This window comes from Ursus arctos, unplaced genomic scaffold (genome assembly GCF_023065955.2).
Source record: "Ursus arctos isolate Adak ecotype North America unplaced genomic scaffold, UrsArc2.0 scaffold_16, whole genome shotgun sequence".
NCBI classification, from domain to species: domain Eukaryota; kingdom Metazoa; phylum Chordata; class Mammalia; order Carnivora; family Ursidae; genus Ursus; species Ursus arctos.
The window spans coordinates 47,911,136-47,926,216 of record NW_026622830.1 but is presented as its reverse complement, the minus strand read 5'-3'; the positions used below and the strand labels follow the sequence as shown (position 1 = coordinate 47,926,216).

The 15,081-nt window shown below is 50.2% G+C and overlaps 1 protein-coding gene across 1 annotated transcript in view; it reads left to right on the top strand.

Moving 5' to 3' along the window:
- The window catches only part of ACSS1 (acyl-CoA synthetase short chain family member 1), a 65,206-nt gene that overhangs the window by 40,496 nt on the left and 9,629 nt on the right, over positions 1 to 15,081 (top strand). Inside the window, exons 6-13 of the mRNA XM_026489297.4 lie at positions 42 to 189; positions 1,450 to 1,587; positions 7,913 to 8,005; positions 9,152 to 9,264; positions 9,650 to 9,776; positions 10,503 to 10,630; positions 10,726 to 10,789; positions 13,333 to 13,451. Coding sequence (XP_026345082.2) covers positions 42 to 189; positions 1,450 to 1,587; positions 7,913 to 8,005; positions 9,152 to 9,264; positions 9,650 to 9,776; positions 10,503 to 10,630; positions 10,726 to 10,789; positions 13,333 to 13,451 — 930 coding nt within the window. The remainder of the gene's footprint in view (positions 1 to 41; positions 190 to 1,449; positions 1,588 to 7,912; positions 8,006 to 9,151; positions 9,265 to 9,649; positions 9,777 to 10,502; positions 10,631 to 10,725; positions 10,790 to 13,332; positions 13,452 to 15,081) is intronic.

Genomic DNA, 15,081 nt, shown 5'->3' with positions numbered 1-15,081 from the left:
GTGGGGTGACAGGCTCCTGATGGCCTCTCCTGTTTCTGCAGCTTGTGTTTGACTACCGGCCAGGTGACGTCTTTGGCTGTGTGGCCGACATTGGCTGGATCACAGGACACAGCTATGTGGTGTATGGACCCCTGTGCAATGGAGCAACCAGCGTCCTTTTTGAGAGCACCCCGGTTTACCCTGATGCTGGTGAGGACTGGGGATGTGCACAGGGTCCCCAGGAGGGAGCTTGAGGAAGGAGAAGTTCACAGGAGGGTGGAGTAGAGGCCCTCGCTCTGGCCTGGCTGTGGTTCTTGTGTTCCTGTGGCATAGCTGCGGAGCCTTCACCCTGCCAGGTGGGCTGGGGCCAGGGGCGGTGTCTGCAGTAGATCAGATAAGCAATAGATTCGTCACTGGAAGCCACCTCAGGACAACCCACTCCGGCGTTCCTGTCCCCCTAACAAATTGGGTGCCTTGGGCCATCCCCTTAGCACTGTCCCTCTCTTCTCTCTGGCCACCTGACCAGATCCAGCCCTTCCTCAACACCCAGGCCAGCTGCCAACCTCCTGTTACCCCAGACAGAGGGGACTTTCTCCAGCTCTGCGCTTGTGCCTTCAGGGCTCTCTGTCAAAGAGCAGTGCCTGTGGCCTGGAGCCACCTCCATGAATGGAGATCCCTTTGAGGACCCACATCCTGCTCACCTTGGCATCTTCCTCAAGGAGGCACGAAACCCCAAGTCTTTGTTGCAGTGCCGTTGACTGGTGGTGGCTTTGCCAGGAGACTCTTGCCAAGCACTGCACGGCGCTAACAGCGATGTGTGTGGTGCTCCTCTGTCACCTCCCCGGCTCCTCTCCAGCCTCCCTGATCGGCTACACGCACCCTAGGAAGAATGTGTAGGGCATCTTAGGTGTGATCTCAGGCATGTCACTTCAGCCCCTCGAAGCTCTGCTCTCCCGTGTGTAGTGCCGAGGTGGCAAGTTGTGGGGGTATGTGGGGAGCCAGGTGTGTGAATGCTGGAAAATTGCCCTGCTCCCCAGGGCTCATTCAGTGGCGGCTGCTGCTGTTCAGGGGAAGCACCAGTCACCCCTTAGAGATCATTTAAGTGTGACTGAGCACAAGTTCTGTGTTAGTGTGACACAGGGTATTTTTAAAATTCACAGCGACATCCCTTTGAACCGATCCTTGCTGTATCTTCTGGGATACACCGTGTGAGTGCAGCCATCCAGAGCCAGGCGAAGGCTGTTGCCAAATGCACCAGCCCTGGATTTGGGGTGTGCTGGGAGATGATTGCCACAGGGACCCCTTCTCACAGGGCTCCCTTCCCATCCCGTTGATGGGTGTTGGGATATCATTTCTGTGAACACAGGTGTTTGCATGTCTCCAGTGCACAGTAACTGTTGACTGATTTCTAAATAAGTTAGATAATGTCTGGTGGGCTCAGACTGACAGTGAACTTGGGCCCTTCTGTAGGTCGATACTGGGAGACGGTGCAGAGGTTAAAGATCAATCAGTTCTATGGGGCCCCGACGGCTGTCCGGCTGTTGTTGAAATACGGCGACTCCTGGGTGAAGAAGTATGACCGCTCTTCCCTGAGGACCCTGGGGTCAGGTGAGTGGCATGCTGTGCAACAGGAGGGGTGTGCGTGCCATGGGGCAGAGCCAGTGCAGGCTTCAAGATGGGTTTAATCGTGAAAGCTGCGTGGCTATGTGTATGGTGAGTTCAAACAGTGCCAGGCTGAATAGGAAGCAGATGTCCCTGCCTGGAAGCAGCTTCCTGGAGGCCCCGGCTGATCATGGTCTGGGGCACAACATTCCCGACGTTTCTGTGCCTCAGTTCTGTGCTTCATCCTAATTATGAAAACCTGCTAAAGTGGCTCAAGCCCTTCTTTTGTGGCTGTGTGGGATTGCGGTGCGCGGGGCGTTGACTGTGGTTCACGCAGGTGCTCCGCTGTGCTGGGTGCCGACGAGTCCCAAGGACGGTAATAAATGCACCGTGCTTGTGTGCTCTTCTTGCTGTAGGTATTTCCAAGGCAGGGGGTTGGGAGATCCAAGATTATCTCCACTTATGATTTTGATAGATGTTGCCAAGTCACATGGAGCACTCTGGAAAGGTGATGTGGGGTTAGTTCAGGTGATACGGTGGGGTGGAAGGTACCCAGACCCTTTCTGTCTCCTTTTTCTGATTCATTTCCTTTCTGCCCCTACACATTTTGTCAGTAGGGAGAACAAGGGCAGGGAAGCCCTCTGTGCTCCTTGGGTGAATACTTGGATCTGCTTGGTGGTTTCTCATGGTGGAAGCATGTGGGGCATGTTCCACCAGGGAAATGGCTTGCTGCCAAATGCATCCATGGGGGAGGGAGCTCAGGACAGCATGTGCGTGTCACTCGTCAGAGACGTACGTGTGCAGCGCTGTTACGGGTCCTAGGCCCTGGGTCACTCTGTTCCCCTTGCCTGCAGTGCCTTGCTGCCCCTCCCCACCTCTGAGGATTCCATCCTTCTTTCAAGGCCCTTCTCTGTGCACCTTCTCCCGCCGAGTTCCCTGGCTGCTCTGGCTCTCAGGCTCTCTGCTCTCAGACAGATCTATATTCGGTTCTTGGGTATCTGTTCTCATGTTGACTGTCTGGGTGGTGAGCTCCCCACAGTCACAGCCATCTGTGTCCTCAGCACCCTGGTGTGGGTCGGTGAGGGTGAGTGAGGGTTGACTGCTCACTGCAAAGCTGAGTGGCAGGTTCAGGAGCAGAAGGCCCAGATGCTGGGCTGACAGCTCAGTACCCAGATGCTGGCATCTCCAGGGCAGATACTACCCAGCAGTATTGCTTCCTGCCCAGAACGACCTGTGTCCTTGCCTGGGAGATGTACTTTCATGTGTCCAGCTCCCCCCTACTTAGGGCCTGCCTTGTGGTTGGGGTCAGTTGGTGTCTGGATGACCAAGTACTTAGAATTTTCCTGGTGGAGTCAGCAGAAAGAGTTTTGAGCTCCTTTCTAGATAGTGGTGGGGTCTGAGATGCCTCTCTTGGCATGTTTCAGCTGTGGAGGGTGAAGCCGGTGTGTCCTGAAGGGAGCCACGTGGTTGGAGAAGACCTGCCCTCCAGCCCAGGGGCTGTGAGGCACTCCTGCGCTCTGGGCCAGGCAGTGCCTGGGGACCAAGGGCAAGTGGAGGGCCACAGAAACAGATCCTCCAGGTGCCATCTGCAGACCACTTAAGTGGGCCCACGAGTTAGGTCGGGTTAGTGGTGAAGGGAGGTTTGATTTTCCTGATGCCCTCCTGGGATTCAGCTGCTCAGGAAGACTCGTGAGGACCCCAGAGACAAGGTGTATGCTCCGAGTGCTTTAGAAGGGGGTGCCCAGTAGCTGCATCAGCGTGGGGGAGCACGTCCTAGCTGAAAGCTGTGTCAGCCAGGCATCCCCTCGGCCAGACAGGCTTCTGGGTCCTCACTCCATAAGTGACCAGACCCACTTCCTCTCCTGGACCAGGCATGGAACAGCTCTGCACCAGGGAGCACCCACAGAGCCTTCTGCGGGCTCTGTGTACTTTGCTGGTCTTGTGGGCACATTCTTGTCATGTAACCAGTACCGACAGCAGAGTCCTACAGGGGTTTCCGTGGGACTTGGTTGGCAACAAGCAGTGCTGGCAGGCAGGTAAACAGCACCGGGCGGCTCCTCACATGGGGGAAACATGGACCAGTAAGCCACGTGCTTGGCCAGGGCCCGGGTGGTGCTGTCCCCCACTGCCGTTCTGCAGCTCGGGCTGCTTCCAGACGGCTGGATTAGCCCTCACAGCACACGAGGCTGGGGGTGCGCCAACTTCATTTAATCCTACCAGTCAGCAGAATCCAGCTTCCTCAGGACTTTAACCCCAAGATTTGCATTACGATTTTTTTTAACTTTTAATTTTGCAAGTGACACACACCTATCCTCTCATTGGGAAAAAAAAAAGCAGTTGGAACATGGTCATGCAAGCTCATGCCCTCCGTGAGTGCTGTTCCAGGTGACCCTGCTGCTTGTGCCCCTTCTGAGGCCTTCTGCACAGCTGCGTTCCTGTGAGAGACACAATGCAGTTCCAAGACGTCTGCTTTCATGTGAACGTGATCACACTGTGCTATCATCCTACTGTGTGTTTTAACTCAGCAGCATGCAGTTGTCCATACGGCTCTGCTCTGTGTTTAGAACTTGATTGTACCCTCGCATGGGGGTTGCTGTGGCTGTTGTCTGGTAGTCTTGGCACTGTGGTTGGAGATCCTGGCTGTCGGCAGTTTCTCAGTGTATCTCGTGGTATCTTCTGACCTCCTTGTGGGTGTGGGTGAGCGCAGGGGCAGTGCACGCAACACCCAGCACCCATGTGACCAGCATGGGAGCCCCTGGCCTGGTCCAGCCTTGGTTAGTTGCTGCATCATGGGTGGTCCTGAGCAAGAGGCAACCAGCATGAGAGTATTTCACGGTTTTAGCTGCAGTATGTCTAAGCTGGCAAATTCTGGCTGAGTGCCAGTCTTGTATGGCTGTTTCATTAGGGTAGTAGCTTAGCCATTGGGGCTGCACCATTGACTGGGTGGCTTATAAACAACACAAATTTATTCTCACGGTTGTGGGGGCTGGGAAGTCCCAAGATCAGGGTGCCCGCATGTTGTCTTCTGGTAAGGGCCCTCTTCCGAGGTTCATAGATGGTGCCTTCTCCCTGTGTCCTCACACGGTTGAAGGGGGGAGGGAGCTCTGTGTGGTCTGTGTTATAAGAGCACTAATCCCATTCCTGAGGGCTTCATGACCTACCAAAGGCCTTACCTCCCAATACTATCATCTTTGGGGGTTCAGATTTCAGCATACGAAATCTTGGGGGGACACAAACATTGAGGTCATGGTAGGTAGACACTGCGAAGTTGGGCTGTAAAGTCATAGGGTACAAGCGCATTTGTGTGTGTGTGTGTGTGTGTACATATATACGTATATACGTAGCAGTGTTAGATATACATACGCTTGACCTTTGAACAACACAGGTTTGAACTATGTGGGCCCTACTTAAACATGGGTTTTTTTCAACAAATGCAGTACAGGACTGTAAATTTACTTTCCTTATGATTTTCTTAATATTTCTTACCTTTAGCTTACTTTATCATAAGAATACAGTATGTTAATACATACAAGGTAGAAAATGTGGGGTAATTGTTTACGTTACTGGTTGGGCTTTTGGTCAACAGCAGACTATTAGTAGTCAAGTTTTAGGAAGTCAACTTATATTCAGATTTCTGACTGCATGGGACACTGGCACCCTAACCCTTGTGTTGCTCAACCCCCAGCTGTGTACGTGTACCTGAAACCCCCAGCTGTGTACGTGTACCTGAAACCCCCAGCTGTGTACGTGTACCTGAAACCCCCAGCTGTGTACGTGTACCTGAAACCCCCAGCTGTGTACGTGTACCTGAAAGCACCAGCTGTGTACGTGTACCTGAAACCACCAGCTGTGTAGGCGTACCTGAAACCCCCAGCTGTGTACGTGTACCTGAAACCCCCAGCTGTGTACGTGTACCTGAAACCCCCAGCTGTGTACGTGTACCTGAAACCCCCAGCTGTGTACGTGTACCTGAAAGCACCAGCTGTGTACGTGTACCTGAAACCACCACCTGTGTACGTGTACCTGAAACCCCCAGCTGTGTAGGCGTAGCTAAAACCACCACCTGTGTACGTGTACCTGAAACCCCCAGCTGTGTAGGCGTAGCTAAAACCACCACCTGTGTACGTGTACCTGAAACCCCCAGCTGTGTAGGCGTAGCTAAAACCACCACCTGTGTACGTGTACCTGAAACCCCCAGCTGTGTAGGCGTGCCTGAAACCACCAGCTGTGTACGTGTACCTAAAACTACCGTCCAGATCAAGCCTGAGAAATTTCCAGACCCTAGAAGTTTCCCTTACAGCCCCTCCCAGTCAGTCCCGCCCAGCCACACCCGCTGTTTGACTGCTCTCAGCATGAATTGACGCACTTACTGAACTTCACACACTTGCGCTCACACGGTGTGTGCCGCTCCTGCGCCTGCAGGGCCGCGACTGTCTGGCCAGCCCTGCCGAGTGCGGTGGCGATTCGCTTGTTCTTGTGCTGTCTATGACATGGAGGAACCACAGTGTATTTCTCCATTCCACTCTTGATGGCAGTTTTGGTTTTTAACTGCTGGGATCATCCTCGTATGTGAGCACATACGCATTCTTTTCTGTAGGTTATACGCCAGGAGTGACGAGCTTTAGTAGATTCCGCCACAGTTTCCTAAGTAGTCGTATCAGGTGTATGCACTACTAAATATTAAGAGACATATCCAGTTGCTTCCCAGTTGTATATCAGATTACTCTCCTGTAGTGTATTGTTTCTCCCACATTCTTTTTTTTTTTTTTTGAGGTGAAGTGGAAGTTTATTAAGTGAAGGTGTGAGAACAGGAAGGAAAGAAAAAAGCTCTCTAGAGCGAGAGGGGTCCTGAATGGGTTGCCACTGAGGTCTTTTATGGTCCGTCTTTTATAGAAGACTGACCAGGGAACTGAAATCTTGACGTCACCGCTGATAGCACCGTGATTTCTTCTCCTTTGAATATCTCATCTCTGATGTTTAAGACAAATGAGGTGGTCTGGTTCTGTTCCCTTGTCTCTGGCTTCCTTACGCCTCAGCATTTCTGGTATTTTTGGTGAGCCTGATCCCGTAGCCCCCTCCCTCTCTCTCCCTACCTGACCCCGCCTGTCCCTTACTCATTTTTAGTGTTTACAGCACTCCTAAAAGAAACCCCGAACCCATTAGCAGTCACTCCCCATCTCCTCCAGCTTCCCTCTACCCCTACCCCAGCTCTAAGGCAGCCACGAGTCTACTTTTTGTCTGTCTAGATTGGCTTATTCTGGGCAGTTCATATACATGGAATTACACAAATGGGTGTTATTAATGAATTGTTGAACACTACATCAAAAACTAATGATGTATTATATGTTGGCTAATTGAACATAATAAAAAAATAGAAAGCTACTAAACAAAATTGGAAAATAATAAAATAAAATAATTTTTTTTTTTAAAATGAGGGGTGCCTGGGAGGCTTAGTTGGTTCATCCTATTTAAGGTTTTCTCTCCCACATTCTTGACAACTTTTTCATTTTTGTTTTTGTTTTTTTTCAGTCTATTTTAGTTATTTTTATTTATTTTTTAAGAGTTAAAAGTTTTTATTTATTTATTATTATTTTTTAATAATAATTTTTTATTATGTTAGTCACCAGACAGTACATCATTAGTTTTTGATGTAGTGTTCCATGATTCATTATTTGCATATAACACCAGTGCACCATGCAATACGTGCCCTCCTTACTACCCATCACCAACCTATCCCATTCCCCCACCCCCCTCCCCTCTGAAGCCCTCAGTTTGTTTCCCAGAGTCCATAGTCTCTCATGGTTCATTCCCCCTTCTGTTTACTCCCCTTCAGTTTTCCCTTCCTTCTCCTACCCATCTCCCTGCTATTCCTTATGTTCCACAAATGAGTGAAACCATATGATAATTGCCTTTCTCTGCTTGACTTATTTCACTTAGCATAATCTCCTCCAGTCCCGTCCACGTTGCTGCAAATGTTGGGTAATCGTTCTTTCTGATGGCTGAGTAATATTCCATTGTATATATGGACCACATCTTCTTAATCCAGTCATCTGTTGAAGGGCATCTCGGCTCCTTCCACAGTTTGGCTATTGTGGACAATGCTGCTATGAACATTGGGGTGCATATGACAACTTTTTCATTTTTGACCTGATGGTGAAAATATCTTGTAATTTGTATTCTTTGGCAGCCATAAATGTGATGAATCTGTTTTTTCAAGTTTCTCCTTATGTCCTTTAGGAAAATTAGAACTGTTTTCCCTGTAGAAACCTATCCAAAAATGGTTTCGGGTTAATGAGGTCTTTTATATTGTTTTTCCTTTTGCGTGTTTCAGTGGGAGAACCGATCAACTTGGAGGCTTGGGAGTGGCTCCACAAGGTGGTGGGGGACAGCAGATGCACGCTGGTGGACACGTGGTGGCAGACAGGTGAGAGTCCCTGAGGAGAAGGGGTCTGGGCATGCCTTTGGAACCTGGCGCAAGGGTTGCTCATGGTGTATGAGAACATATGGCTGACCCTGAGTCTTGGAGGGTCAAGTGTGAGTGAGGCTCTGTGATTGCCATCCAACACCACTAATGCCTCAGTCCCTTGGCACACGTCGTGGTTGAAAAACCTGGTGTCTGGAGTGAGAGGCAGAGCCTGGCTGCCGGCTTGCCGCTGGAAGACGCAGGATGCATCATGATTTCCCTCATTTGTGAAGTGGGGGTGCTCCCCTACAGGCCCCAGTGAGGAGGGAGAGAGGTGATATAACTGCTGTATGTTGTCCAAGGCCTGACAGGTGGAAGGCGCTCAGCTAAATGTTCATTTTCCCTGCCGCATACTCAACACAAGTGTAACTGGTGCAGATGGGCCCGACTGCAAGGGACCAGAGTCTAAATTTAGATTTTAGTGGGAAAGGCATTTTTTTTTTTTCTTTCTGTGCCATTTTGTTTTGCTTTGCCCTGTCTCCTCTGGGATATCTGGTTATTAGGATGTTCAGGGCAAGAGACCACCACTGATGTAATAACTGTAGCCAACTAGGATCTCGTTCTTCAAGAAGCCAGGAAGTGAGGCATTGCAAATAGCTGTGTTCTGCATTTGGGAAGTTCTCAGGATGGAGACTCTCCACAGCTGAGTCTCCTGTGGCATTTCCATGCAGGCTGAGAGAGGAAAGTGCCAAAGAAAGATTTGAGAACAGAGTTGTGAGCGCTGCTTTTCATTGTTTGGTGTGTGTATGTGTGGGGGAGAGGGGGTCCTGGCCCAGAAGCAAATCATTTCGTCTGTTTTCCTGTGCTCTGTCCTCTCCCACAGAGCCAAGGATGAGGGGAGGCCGCACCTGTCCCTGTGGAGTGTCCAGCTCCTGGGACTGACCCCTCTGTCTTGGGCCTGTGTCTTGTGTCTGCAGATGAGAGGACCAGGACCCAAGTTTGGTCTTGCCTTAGAAAGATCTCTTTGTGTCACTGGGAGCCAAACAGGGATACACCCATCTCCCACTCTGGGAGAACACTTGTGTGTCTGTCACGGATGGCGTGTCTAGATAAACATCTCTGTAGCCCCTGGGCCCAGCCTGCATTTCTTCCCTATTTTCCCTGCAGAAACGGGGGGCATCTGCATCGCGCCACGGCCCTCAGAGGAAGGGGCAGAGATCCTCCCTGCCATGGCGATGAGGCCCTTTTTTGGCATTGTTCCGGTGCTCATGGATGAGAAGGTAAGGGCCTTGCGGAGGCATCCCCTTCCTGCACGCATGCTCTGCTGTCTGCCTTCCTGGCCTCCTCTGCCCAGTGTTTCATGTCACACGGGCCCAGCTCTGGTAGGTGGCAGAAGGGTGAGCATTCACCGCAGCGTCTCCTCAAGGACTCACAGTTGAAATCCCTGCATGGAGTGAGCCCAGGGTCCTCCTGGAAACCCTCTCAGGCTGGTTCCTTGTAGAGGAGAAGGGGAATTCCTTTTGGGGCATGCTTGTCATTTTTCACATTTCTGTTTTCACGTATTTCTCTGGCACTTCCCTCTGTCATTTCTCAGAAGAACATTAGTTCTTTGCTTCTCCAGCAGAATCTGTGCGTTCTCTCATACGTGTGTCTCTGGGTCCATAGGGAAAGGTCATGGAGGGCGGTAACGTCTCTGGGGCTCTGTGCCTGTCCCAGGCCTGGCCGGGTATGGCCAGGACCATCTACGGAGACCACCAGAGATTCGTGGAGGCCTACTTCAAGCCTTACCCAGGTGAGCTGGCTAAAGTGGATTGTGTCACATGTTTTTGCACACACTGGGAATCATAGGCTCAGAAAATGTTTTTAAGGTAATGATGACTGACTGTAGTGCAGTGACACTTTGGAATTGGAGTCCTGCCGCCTCCCCCTCACCTCCCTGACCTTCCTGGTCTCTGGAATGGGAAGAGTCCCTGGGGCTTAAGTGGGGCTGTATGCAGAGCCAGAAGTACCCGGCCCTTGGTGTGAATGTCTTAAGCTACTAGGAAGGAAGAGCGAAGAAGCCACTCTGGAAACTGGCATGATGGCCGGCTGCGAGTTTTCTTCTGGCTTATTTTTTTATTTTTTTCCTGGTTCGCTTTATGCCATTGGGTTGGAAGATTATATATACAGTGTGCGTATTGGAAACTGTCGTCTTCATTCTCAAGCTTGTGAATGAGCCTCACTTTTGGGGATGCTTGGGTGCATTCTTTGCAGTTGTGACACAGTCAGAATGCTGCTAATTTGGAGCCACAGCCCTTTCTCCAGCACACAGCCAGGTGGCACCATCTAGAGAAGTGTTTCGGCGAGGGGTTGGCAGAAGGGCAGGTAGGCAGGAAGTCAGCAGAGCTGGGGCTTTGGAGAGTTCTTTCGTAGAGCGAGGTCAGGGTGTGTGTCTTGCTGTGTCCCTCCTGGAAGGCAGGGAGCCCCACTGGGTCCTGGTTCAGAGGTGTTGGTGCTGAACTCCCCCGCTGTGGTGCAGGCCACTACTTTACTGGCGATGGGGCATACCGGACGGAGGGCGGCTACTACCAGATCACAGGGCGAATGGACGACGTCATCAACATCAGCGGCCACAGGCTGGGGACGGCAGAGATCGAGGACGCGATGGTAAGCACATTTGGGTACCTCTGCGAGGCCTTGGATTTACTTGTGTTGCCGACTCAGGAGGTTCATCTGCATGTTTTGTCTTGTGTTCTGTGCAGGCTAACCACCCGGCGGTGCCAGAGACTGCGGTCATTGGCTATCCCCATGACATCAAAGGAGAAGGTGGGTGCGCACTAAAGGAGCTCCTCACGCCTGGTCTCACGCACATTGTGGCACTTTGTAAAAGAAACGGACTCCAGGAATGGGGGTAGGGGTTTTGTATGGGTCAAGCCGTTGCTTTCTTCTGTCCCACGTGGAGATTTTGGGTGAGGAGACTCGATAGCATGTATGTTAGACAAGGGTCAGATTTCTGAAATGTCCTAGCTCTGCCATCCTATAAGGACACACATCCACAAGCTGCCAGGACCTGTTTGGCCCCTGCTGAGCTTGGGAGTTTCCTCCTCTGTCCACATGCGCGTGGCAGCTCAGTTATGGAGGGTGCCCACGAAATGCTCCGTTCTGCTCACAGCGTCTCCTTGCATGTGCTTGGTCACAGAGCCCCATGCAGCTGCCACAGGGCCTGACAGACAGGCCCTGGAGCAGGTTGCAGCTCTGGGATTCTTTTTGGAGGAATTTGACCTGTGGTTCCCACTGCAAATGCTGAATGATAATCAGAATAGTCTTTATTTGAAGATGCAATTGTTCCAAAGTCCACCAGTTTCTAAGTGGGGGGGTCTGGGCAGGGGCAGGGTCACCTGAGTATTGTAGTGCCCAGTGCACAGTGGCCACACTCACGTGGCCTGGTGTGACCTGGACACTTGCTGACTCTATGCTGCACTGCTGGGCAGACCATCCTCACTGCCTGGCGCAGCAGCCTGGGAAGGGCACTTGCCCTCTTGCTGTCAGGGGATCCTCCGTCTCAGTGTGCCCCGGTGTCGTCTGCCTTCCTGCCACATTCGTGTGCCACTGTTCCATTGTTTACTCAAACACCTTATGTAAATCGACCCATTGTAAAATTTAGCATTTATTTAAACACTTTTTAAAAAGATTTTATTTATTTGTCAGAGAGACAGAGAGAGAAAGAGCGAGCGCACAAGCAGGGGGGAGCAGCAGGCAGAAGGAGAAGCAGGCTCCCCACTGAACAAGAAGCCCGATGTGAGACTCAATCCTAGGACCCTGGGATCATGACCTGGGCAGAAGGGAGACGCTTAACCGACTGAGCCACCCAGGTGTCCTATTTAGACACTTCTGAAAAAGCATTTTCAGTTGCCATGAGAAACACGTGTCCATGGGGTCGCTGCCCCTTCCTTAGCAGGAGACTGGAAAATGCATGAGATAGGGATAGGAAGTCAGGGATAGGAAGGGGACGGAGACGGGAACAGGTCCTCTCATGTGAGACTCAGAGGCCTTGGGTCAGCTTGCATCCCCGTTAGTAGAAGCTGCTGGGATCAGTAGTTCTTTTGGTGCCTGTCAGGCAGCTGGGGAGAATGCGTGTATTGTGGGTACGGTGGTGTACGTTTTTCTGATTTCTAACAAATTCGAGCATCTATGCATTGGGAATACATGACAACAGCAAACGCTGTTGGGTACTTGTTTATTCCCACTGCCTGTGTTTGCACGTGGTCTGACTGAGGGGAGCCCCTGGTCTGGTCATGTCTGATTAGGACCCAGACTTGGCAAGGAACAAAACCCCTTGCTTTATACAGCTTACATGCTTAGCGGGTCAGGGAGTCAAGGGGAGAGACAGACGATAAGCAATAAACACAGACAATGAGGAAGCTACATAGGTTAGGTGACATGTGCCATGGGGAGAATTAAGATAGGGTGGGATTGGTGCAGGTATACACACATCGAACATATATAGGAACTTCGTGTATGCGAGGGGGCACTGCAAATCCGTGAGGGAAGACAGGCTGTCCACTGGGATGGATAGACAGTGCTGGTGGGATGGCTCATGTGGAGAAACAATAGAATTGGATCTCTGTGTCCCACATATGCAAGATTATCCCAGGTGGATTGAAAAGGAATGTGGAGACCTATGGGAAGCACTGTTAATCCTTTCTGGAACATGGTAGGATATTGACAAACAAAACTTAGTGTTTATGCTAGAATATGGGTTGGCCAGCACTGCCCACCAGAGCTTTCAGCCAAGATGGCGCTTGTTCTTCATCTGTGCTCTCCCGGACAGTAGCCACAAGCTACAGGTGGCTCACGCCACCCAGGAACTACATGTTAACCTTAATTTCATTTACATTTAAAGCTACTGTTGCTAGTGCCCACCGTGTTGGACACATACTCACAAAATTAGTGCCACATGCTATGTTCCCATGCACCACATCATGGAGTGGATAGTACGTCACCTGTGAGCCTACATTATGGGCTGCTACTTAGGTACAGGGATAGCAGGAGAAGTTAAGTCATGCCTCCAAGGTGACGTCCCCATCCAGTCAACACCACAGCCGAAGGGAGCTCTCATCTACATGTCGGTTTCACTGGGATATTTATAGGAGCTGTTAGAATCGCTTCCATTTTGAGAAAGAAAGAATCACTTTCCACTTTGGATGAAATGGAAATGCATCTTTAGGGTCGCAACTAAAGGAAGCAGCTGGCACAGGTCACCAATGTATGATTTAAAGATCCTTAAGATATATGATGACTGTGTACAATGCTCTGCCTTGGGCTATGGTTCATGGCTGAGCACACCCCAAACCTTTGGTTCCTTCCAGCTGCATTTGCCTTCATTGTGTTGAAGGACAACACAGGTGACACAGATGCGGTGGTGAAGGAGCTCAGATCAGCAGTGGCCACCAAGATCGCCAAGTACGCTGTGCCTGATGAGATACTGGTGAGTGGCACCTGCCCCTCAGGTGTGTGGTGCTGCTTGTTGTAAGCCACCTTCTCTACTTCTCACAGTTAACAAGCAACAGTGATCCCTTCCACAGCAGCAAAATGGGTATTAGCTGTTTGGTTTCCTGGGATGTAGGGGGGAAGGTGAGTTGCTGCATCCTCAGAGAGAGGGGGAGGCCAGAAGACCTCACAGCAGATGTTTACACAACTCACCTGTTCAAAGGATCATGCTGGGCAGGATTAGGTCCTCTCTGACTTTGGCATGTGGAGGCCAGTTATGGGAGCAGGGCTGAGTGGTGAAGAAAGTTAGAGATTTTGCTTATTTATTTTTTAAAAGTTTTAATTTAAATTCCAGTTAGTTTTTTTTGACTGTTTCCTTGGCTGTGCAGAAGCTTTTTATCTTGATGAAGTCCCACAAGTTCATTTTATTTTTGTTTCTCTTGCCTTTGAGGATGTGTCATGAAAAAGGTTGCTTTGGCTGATGTCGTAGAGGTTGCTGCCTATGTTCTCCTCTAGTATTTTGATGGATTCCTGTCTCACATCGAGGTCTTTCATCCATTTGGAGTTTATCTTTGTGTATGGTGTGAGAGAGTGGTCAAGTTTCATTCTTTTGCATGTAGCCGTCCAATTTTCCCAGCACCATTTATTGAAGAGACTGTCTTTTTTCCACCGGATGTTATTTCCTGCTTTATCAAAGTTTGTTGCCCAAAGAGCCGAGGGTCCATTTCTGGGTTCTCTATTCTGTTCCATCAGTCTATGTGTCTGTTTTTGTGCCAGTACCATGCTGTCTTTGTGATCACAGCTTTGTAGTACAGCTCGAAATCCGGCATTGTGATGCCCCCAGCTTTGTTTTTCCTTTTCAACAGTTCCTTGGCGATTTGGGGCCTTTTCTGGTTTCATACAAATTTAAGGGCTGTTTGTTCCAGCTCTTTGAAAAATGTCATTGGTATTTTGATCAGGATAGCATTGAAAGTGTAGATTGCTCTGGGTAGCACAGGCATTTTAACTATGTTGACAAGGCAAGAAACAACAAATGTTGGAGAGGATGTGGAGAAAGGGGATCCCTCTTACACTGTTGGTGGGAATGCAAGTTGGTACAGCCACTTTGGAAATCAGTGTGGAGGTCCCTTAAAAAGTTAAAAATGGAGCTACCCTATGATCCAGCCATTGCACTACTGGGTATCTACCCCAAAGATACAGACGTAGTGAAGGGAAGGGCCATATGCGCCCCAATGTTCATAGCAGCATTGTCCACAATAGCTAAATTGTGGAAGGAGCCAACATGCCCTTCAACAGATGACTGGATTAAGAAGATGTGGTCCATATATACAATAGAATATTACTCAGCTATCAGAAAGAATGATTACACAACATTTGCAGCAACATGGAGAGGACTGGAGGAGATTACGCTAAGTGAAATAAGCCAAGCAGAGAAAGACAATTATCATAGGGTTTCACTCATTTATGGAACATAAGAAGTAGGAAGATCGGTAGGAGAAGGAAGGGAAGACTGAAGGGGGGGGGGGTAAACAGAAGAGGGAATGAACCATGAGAGACTGTGGACTCTGGGAAACAAACTGAGGGCTTCAGAGGGAGGGGGTGGGGGATTGGGATAGGCCACTGATGGC